The sequence below is a fragment of the Myotis brandtii genome, unplaced genomic scaffold, assembly GCF_000412655.1.
Source record: "Myotis brandtii unplaced genomic scaffold, ASM41265v1 scaffold165, whole genome shotgun sequence".
Lineage (NCBI taxonomy): Eukaryota > Metazoa > Chordata > Mammalia > Chiroptera > Vespertilionidae > Myotis > Myotis brandtii.
The window spans coordinates 7,870,521-7,879,091 of NW_005356042.1; the positions used below are offsets into that span (position 1 = coordinate 7,870,521).

General features: G+C 50.6%; 1 protein-coding gene across 1 annotated transcript in view; it reads right to left on the bottom strand.

The window, feature by feature from the left end:
- ATP2C2 (ATPase, Ca++ transporting, type 2C, member 2) overlaps window positions 1–6,176 on the bottom strand; it is a 41,729-nt gene extending 35,553 nt beyond the window's left edge. The window contains exons 1-4 of the mRNA XM_014536793.1: window positions 6,148–6,176; window positions 5,607–5,736; window positions 3,406–3,522; window positions 503–592 (exon numbers count right to left, since the gene is read on the bottom strand). Of these exons, the coding sequence (XP_014392279.1) occupies window positions 503–592; window positions 3,406–3,522; window positions 5,607–5,736; window positions 6,148–6,176 (366 nt within the window). The remainder of the gene's footprint in view (window positions 1–502; window positions 593–3,405; window positions 3,523–5,606; window positions 5,737–6,147) is intronic.
- Between the last annotated feature and the right edge of the window lie 2,395 nt (window positions 6,177–8,571).

Below are 8,571 nucleotides of genomic sequence, written 5' to 3' on the forward strand. Positions count from 1 at the left end.
ACTTCAGAGAGGGAGGGAGAGGGAGAGAGAGATAGAAACATCAACGATGAGAGAGAATCATTGATTGGCTGCCTCCTGCATGCTCCTTACTGGGGATCGAGCCCACGAGCTGGGCATGTGCCCTTGACCGGAATCAAACCCAGGACCCTTCAGTCCTCAGACCGATGCTCTTTCCACGGAGCCAAACTGGCTACGGCTGCACACACAGCCAGGATCGAGCAATTCCATCCGGGTCATGGGAGAGGAACTCCTTGCCACAGTGTTCCAAATGGCAAAGAACAGAAGCACCTGGGCATCCACCAACTGAGCGATGGCCACATAAACCCCGACACCCCCACGTGGGCAGAGAAGGACGTGGATTTGCTTCTCTTTCTGCAGCATTCTCTTTTTTTCTCTACAGACAAACTCTGTTCTCCTTGCACAGTAAGCAAGCAAACCCTGGCAAGCCCCTGGGCAGTGAGCGGGTCTGGGGGCTGGTGCTGCCTGGGCCCCGTGCACTCACCGCGGTGATACTGATGGCGTCCTCATAGTTCTTCGTGAGGATGCTCACCAAGGCCGAGGCCAGCAGCAGCAGGATCAGCGGGTTCTTAAACTGAAAGGTGAAAGCAGGGCGGGTGGGTTCTTCGCTGGGCTTCTCACTGTGCAGCAGCGTGTGACCCGGGTCCTTACCCAGAGCCAGGCTTCCAAGCCAACAGCTACAGTGACCCAGGGCTGGGGGAGAGAGACCCCCGCCATCCAACGGTCCCCCTCCTGTCATGCCCCCACTGCACTTTCATTGACATTGGCTTCCGGGGGGGTCACACAGCAAACAGGTGAGAGAGCCGATGGGAAGCACAGCCCACACGCCACCAGTGCTCCCTGGCCGCAGATGACCAGACTCTGCCTGTCTCCTGGAGCCCCTTCTAAGCCCACACGGTCAGGGAGAGGCAGCGAGGGGCTTGTTGGAACCTCACTGTGCAGGGGAGCTGGTGATACACTGGACAAACAGCAACAATAGAAACCACCACCATTTATTGGGCACACGAACCTGTTTTACTCCTGCTTGATAAGGGAGCAACCAGAGGCTCTGAGAGAAACTGAATTTCCCCGGGATCCATTTAGGTCAGACTGACTCCTTAACCTGTGCGCTTAACTGCTACGCTCCAATCAGGGCCAACTTATAGATACAGGACAACCTTTATTGAGCAACTCAGTATGTGCTAAGCTTCTTCTTATGGAAAACTCGGAACAGTGTTTATTAGTCCCATTTTCGAGATGGGGAAAATTGAGGCTCAAGGAAGGTCAAGAACTTGCTTAAAGTCACAAGGCTGGAAAGCAGGATTTGAACCCTGAGAGCCTGACTCTAGTACACCTTCGCCTCATGCTTCCAGGGCAGCATGTCTTGGGTCATGCTCAGGTGGAATTCCTAATGGTGAGTCTCCTGAGTTGGAGCAGCAGGGCTGCCTTGTGAAGTGGTGAGTTCCCCGTTACTGGAGGAGACGGACAGGAGAAGCACAATGTCTGGCACACGGCAGGTGCTCATCGAGTGTAAAGAGTTACTCAGTGAGTGCAGATGGGCTTTCTGTACTCAGCAAGGGGGTGGGGGTGGAACAGGGCCGTCAGGTGGGGATTAGGGTTAGGAGAGGCAGGTGTCAGGGATGGGAGAAGGGGTGCAAAAGGAACTGCCTTCCAGGATTCCCACCGATGGACCAGGGACAGACAAGGTTGAGATGAATAAACATATTCCCTCTCTTAGAAAGTGAAGAGATTTTATTTCTGGAAAGGCCCTGGCTGGAGGCTGGAGGAGAACCTTTGGTATGAGGTTGACAGGGCAGAGACAGGAAGGAGGGTGGCTGGGGAACTACGGGGGGCGGGGTGGGGTGTCCTAGTGGAAGGGGCAGGCAGGGCAGAACTGAGGAGGCCCGACTGTAGGAGGAAAATGTGCCCCACAGCCAGTGTGTCCGCCTCCTTCCCTGAACCCCAACTTCCAGGAACCTCCACTACCTCCTTCCAACACCGGGGTTCCAGGAAGCTTCTGGGCAGCCAGAGCCACCTGCGTGCAGAAGACCATTTTGCTGCCAACATGCATCAGTGAATGGCATCCCAGTGCACTGAGAACCAACCAATGAGCAGGGTGGGGACTGGAGAAGAGTGTGAGGATGCTGCAAGGAGTGCTCTGATTGGTTCCTGAACCAACCAATCAAGAAAGCTTTAAATGCTGAGCCAATAGAACACAGCTGAAGCCTGGATGGGGGTGGGGCGGGGATTAGGGTTAGGAGAGGCAGGTGTCAGGGATGGGAGAAGGGGTGCAAAAGGCCAGGGAGAAGAAACCAAGGCAGCCTGAATGCCTTCAGGTATCTGGGAAAATGTGCCTGCTAACTGGGGCTTTCTGAGCTGGTACCGGGTGGGCGATGGGGATCTTAACTTCTAAACTGGAACTTGCAGCCATGTCCATTTCCAATTTTTCTTTCCTCTTCCCAGTGGTTTCCAGCATTTGATTTGTGCGCCCTCCATTCAGCACCCTGCCTGCACCAACGGCAGCAGTTAAGGGGGCAGGGGCCCTGCAGCTAGGTGCCTGGCTCACGGCCCAGCACTGCACTTACTGCTGAGTGACTTTAGGCTCCAGTTGCCAGATACACAATAGGGCACCCAGTAAGATTGGAATTTCAGATAAACAAAAAACTTTTTTTTTTTTTGTAGATGTAGGTCCCATGCAGCATTTGGGATCTACTTATACTAAAATGTTGTTTTTTGTTCCTCTGTCTAAAATTCAAATTTAACAGGACATTCTGTCTCTATTTGCTAAATCTGGCACCCTAACACAGTCTGGAGATATCTCCATTTCTTTGTATTCACCCTCCTCATCTCAAAATGGAGATTAGGAGGAAGATAAAGTAAGTTAATGTTTACTCACTCAGCTAGCATGGTGCCTGGGAGGTGGAAAACCCTCTGTGAATGTAGCAACTGCTGTTCCTGATCATGGCTGCCTGGGGAGTTAGTGAAGCCTCGTGGCTGCCCCTCCTGCTGGCTGAGAGCAGCCTGAGTGCAGGAGAGCCTTCTTTATTCTTGTCGTACAGATGCCCCACGCCCTGGCACTGGTCCAAGGACACCCTCAGTGAATATTTAAAGAAAGACTGCCCAGCCAGTGTTGCTCAGTGGTTGAGCACTGACCTATGAACCAGGAGTTTACCGGTTCAATTCCTGGTCAGGGCACATGCCCGGGTTGCAGGCTCCATCCCCAGTCGGGGGCGTGCAGGAGGCAGCTGATAGATGTCTCATCAATGTTTCTCTCCATCCCTCTCCCTTCCTCTCTCTCTAAAATCAATAAAAAACCTACTATTTTAAAATGTTTGGTTTTTTTTTTTAAAAAGAAAGACTGCCCGCCCTCCCCATTAGACATGCAGAGAATGACGCCTACGGTCCTACCTGATCGAGATATTTCTTCCACACGGGTTCAGTGTTGTCAGCGACAAACTCGTTCCAGCCGTGGACCAGCCTGCGCTGGGTCACCGAGAACTCTGACAGCCCGTTCTGTAAGTCCACCTGGAGGGAGACGGTCAAGCCCACGCTCACTGGTGGGCCAGTAAGTGCCGAGGAGCCCACGCCACAGTGTCCCCACTCTGCACCCAGCCACCTGCACCATCAAAGACTGTAAGCACCTAAGGGCAGAGAGAGAAGGAAACCCACAGCCCGATTCTTTTCCAATCAGACGGCACTCCTGCCCTACAATCACAGCGGAAAACAAAAACTCTCGGCCTAAATTTGTCACAGGGAAATGCAGACACACATTTTCTTCTTGGGGAAAAAAAAGGCCTTGGGGATGTAAAATGGTACAGCCACTGTAACAAAACAATATGGAGCTTCCTCAAAATATCAAAATAGAATACCACACGATCCAGCAATTTCACTTCTGGGTGTGGATATACCAAAAGAGTTGGAAGAGGATCCTGAAGAGATATTTGTGACGTGTGTTCATAGCAGCATTGTTGTCAATAGCCAAAAGGCGGAAGCAGCAGAAACAGGGAGATTGTCCAATGGGTGCAGAGTGTGCAAGATGAATGAGCTCTGGAGATTGGTTGCACAGCAATGTGAATATACTCACCACCATTGAGCTGTACACTTGCAAATTCTTATGATGGGAAGGTTTATATTGTGCACTCACCACCGTTAAAAATAAAGTAAAATAACAGAAAGAAGGCCTGTCCCTAGACACAATACTAGCTAAAATTATTGTACCGTGCACGCATTGTGCCAGGCACAGCTTCAAGCTCTTTACACAAACTAACATTAAAATAGTTCACTTGAGTTGGTAATTGCGTAAGGAAATGGCACTGTTCTGGCTGAAGCAAAGCTACCCTTGTTTTTAAAAAGTTGACAAGACAGCTCTCCCAGGTGGTAGAGGTGGCAGGGAACGCTGAATTGATTTCTGGATTCCTTCCAGTAAAGAAAATCAAGCTCACTTTCTAGGTGGTGTAAAAAGTCTAGGCAAGGAAAACATATTTCCTCCCTCTCTCCAAATACTAACCAGCAGGACTTGAATTTAAACAGACTTTTGAATTCTTCTCCAGGAAAGCCTGGCATGAAGCACGATCATCCAACTTCCCTGAAATTGTGGCCCGTGCCCTTTATTAGTAATGTGTTTTTGTTGTTGTTTTTACCAAGTGGGCCATGAGTGAACACTCAAACACAACGTTATGTTTGCTCAGTTTTCTAGGTAAAGAAAATTAAACACGTGAAGCAAGCAACGTCCTTCAGCCTCAGGGAAGAGTTTTATAGAGTGGGGTGTTCCCTCCCCTCTCCTCTCCTCTCCTTTCCTTCTCGTTTTGCACTGCCCAGAATGCAAGAATTTGGTTTCAGGAATTGGCAACATCATAGATGATGAAAGATAAAGGGTGTGAAGAGGAGGTGGTTAAGAATTTGAGCTTTGGCCCTAGCTGATTTGGCTCAGCAGATAGAGCATCGGCCTGTGGACTGAAGGGTCCTGGGTTCGATTCTGGTCAAGGGCATATGCCTGGGTTTTGGGCTCGATTCCCAGTAGGGGGCCTGCAGATTCTCTCTCATCATTGATGTTTCTATCCCTCCCTTCCTCTCTGAAATTAATAAATATTTTTTAAAAGAATTTGAACTTTGATGTCAAAACACGTGGATTCACCACTGGCTGTGCTACTGTATAGCTGTGTGTGTTATGACTTCTCTATGTCTGATCCAGAGAAACAAGTAATTGAGCATCTGGGAGAGGGGGGTGCCAGTCCTCTGGTAAGGGCCTCACAGGAAATCAGAACAGTTCAACTTAGAGGGAGGGAGGGAGACGGAGACGGAGGGAGGGAAAGAGAAACATAGATGTAAGAGAGAAACATCGATGGGTTTCTCCCACATGTGCACTAACTGGGAATCGAACCAGAAACCTAGGTATGTGCCCTGACCAGGAACTGAACCCGAAACCCTGCGGTGCACGGGATGACGCTCCAACCAACTGAGCCACCCGGCCAGGGCAACAGCATTTTTTAAACAATGATAACAAAAGTGTCAGCACAGAATTCTAAAGCAGCTTTCAGGACACTGTGTTCCTTTCTGCTTCATCTAAAACCTTTCCCACAACTGGCATCAAGTGCAAATCCAATTCTTACGTAAAGTGCTTTGGCCAAATCTTCTCTGTGGCATTTGCTCGCCTCCTTGGGTGGCAGGGCTACCACCGTCTTCTCCTTCTCGATGGCTTTCAACTCACATTGTTCATCAAACTGTGAACAAAGCAGATTGCTGTTAAGCAAGTTGAGGTTTTGTACTTATGCATCTTTTGTTTGTGTTTTTGTTAATCCTCACCCGAGGATATTTTCCATGGACTTTTAGAGAGAGTGGAAGAGAGAGGGAAAGACAGGGAGACACATCGATGTGAGAGAAACAGATTGAGTGGTTGCCTCCTGCATGCGCTCTGCAACCGAGGTACGTGCCCTTGACCGGAATCGAACTCGGACCTTTTGGTCCGCAGGCTGATGCTCTACCCATGGAGACAAACCAGCTAGGGCCGGATGCGTCCTTTTAAAGTATGACATACAATTAGAAAGTGGGCGTATCCTCACTGCACAGATCGAAGTGTCACAGACTGATCCATATAACCAGCTTCCAAATCACAAAACGGACAAGCCGGCCCCAGGAGCTCCTGCAGGCAACCTGACTCCCTGGAGGGGAATGGCCGTCATGGTCTCGCCACCGTAGATGAGTTTTCCTGGGGTTTGAAGTTGATATAAATGGTTACGTGTAACACGTACTCTCTCCCATCTGGTTCCCTTCTATTCAGTGTTGTTAGTGAGAGTCACCAAGGATGTCGCATGCAGCAATGGTTTGCTACGTCTCATGGCTGTATAATATTCCCTTGAGTAACCATAGCAGCCCCCCTCCCCATCCATGGTTTCAGTTACCCATAGTCAACTGTGGTCCGAAAACACTAAATAGGGAAGTCCAGAAATAAAAAATGTACAAGCTTCAAAGTGCTCTCTGTTCCGAGTAGTGTGATGAAATCCTGCCCCCACCTACTCCATCCTGCCTGAGATGTGAATCATCCCTTTGTCCGTGTACCCACGCTGCGTACGCTCCTCACTCTCAGTCACAGCTGTCTTGGTTATCTGATGCACTGTCACTGGATGGCAGTGCTGTATTCAAGTAGCCTTTATTTACCTGGGAATGGCCCCACTGCACAAGAGTAGTGAAGCTGGCAACTCAGATATGCAATAAAAATTAAAATTAAAATAAAAAGTCAGGCCGGCGTGGCTCGGCGGTTGAGCGTCAACCTATGAACTAGGAGGTCATGGTTCAATTCCCGGTCGGGACATATGCCTAGGTTGTGGGCTCGATCCCCAGTGTGGGGTGTGCAGGAGGCAGCCGATCAATGATTCTCTCTCATCATTGATGTTTCTATTACTCTCTCCATCTCCCTTCTTCTCTGAAATCAGTAAAAATATATATATTTTTAAAAGAGTCATAAAGCGCTTTCTTTAAGTGAAAGGGTATATACGTACAGAACAAAACCCCATAGTATATATAGGGCTCAGTACTATCTGAGGTTTCAGGCATCCACTGGGGGTCTTGGAACATATGCCCAGCAGATAAGGGGGACTACTGTACACCACGATGTATTTATCTGTTCTGCTGTTGTTGGACATTCGGGTTGTTTCCAGTCGTTGGCTAATACTGACACATCTGTTTTTAAAGCAACCTTATTTTATAGAATCGGAACTCACAAGGCTGACAGAGCAGGGCAACAGTTTACATAGTTAGAGCCCTGAACCTTGAACTCCTGGGATTCTCAACCAGCTTGCAGCATGTTGTAGAGTGTCCCTGATGGAGACAGGGGTGTCACAGCCTCTGAACTAGCCCAAGGAAGGGGAGCCCCGCTGAGCTCTGGGTGTCTGACAGGCCTGGGAGGAAGCATAGGACGCACCTGGAGGGCATGGGAGGACATAACACAGAAAACACCTCAGAATCCAGAAAACATGCAGTTCTTTTGCAGAATTATTCTGAGAATTCCTATGCCCAAGACACGATAACCATCTGTTCCTTTTCCACCAGGTTGTTGGGCCCGGGAAGGAGGAAGGGCTCACCTCTCCCCTCTTCCTGCAGCCGGAGCAGAGGCCGCAAATTCCTCTTTTCCTTCTCGCCAGCCCCCCGACAGCTCCCACATGCCTGACTCGCTTAGAAATGTTCTACTAACCACCTCTGTCCCTGGGGGTGCTGCCCGCTTAGGCAGGGGCCAGGAAGCACGCAGGGATGGCACAGGCCACTCAGCAGGCTCCTCGGCCGGCGTGAGCTTTCCTTAGGCCACCATCACGGTTGCTGTACGAGACTCACTAAGAAAACTGTGCCTCACAACAGGACACAGAATGCTGCCTCTGTCCTCAGGAGCTGGGTCCACGTACCAGGTAAAGGGCTCCATTCTCACTCACACCACAGACAGAGGCGTGCTCCCCTAAAGGACCTGCTCCCCCGGCTGGGCTCGGTCTTGCCATTTCTTTGCGGCATGACCATACCCGATTCACTTCTTGTTCAGCATCCCGAGTGACCCCGGAAATGTAAATCCAGGCCTCTCTCCCCTCCCCCCACCTCTCTGCCCTCCTCTCTCATACACACACACCATGCTTGAAACGCGTGGGGAGATTCCAGTTGCTCTGAGGGGGAAAACCCAGCAGCCTTCAGTGGGCTTCAGCAGGCCCCACATGCCCACCCCCCATGTTCGCCCACAAGCCTGGTACGTTTGGGCAGCAGCGCACCAGCTCACAGCCTGCTTCCGGGGCCCCTGAGACACATGCTGTCCATGGAGGAGCCCTGTGCCCCCAGGAAGGGGCCTTGCCAGTGGCCCTAAAGGAGTCCCATGCACATTCCGTGGCTGCCACACCAGACTCTAAGGCAGGATTCTCAGCCAGGAGCGGTTTGCCCCCAGGAGACTTGGGCAACATCTGGAGGCACGTTTGGTTATCATAACTGGGGGGCGAGGGTGCTGCTGCATCTGGTGGGTAGACGCATACATGCTTCCAAGCACCCCCCAAAGCACAGGACAGCCCCCCCCCCCTCAATGATCTGGAACAAAAAGGTCAGCAGTAC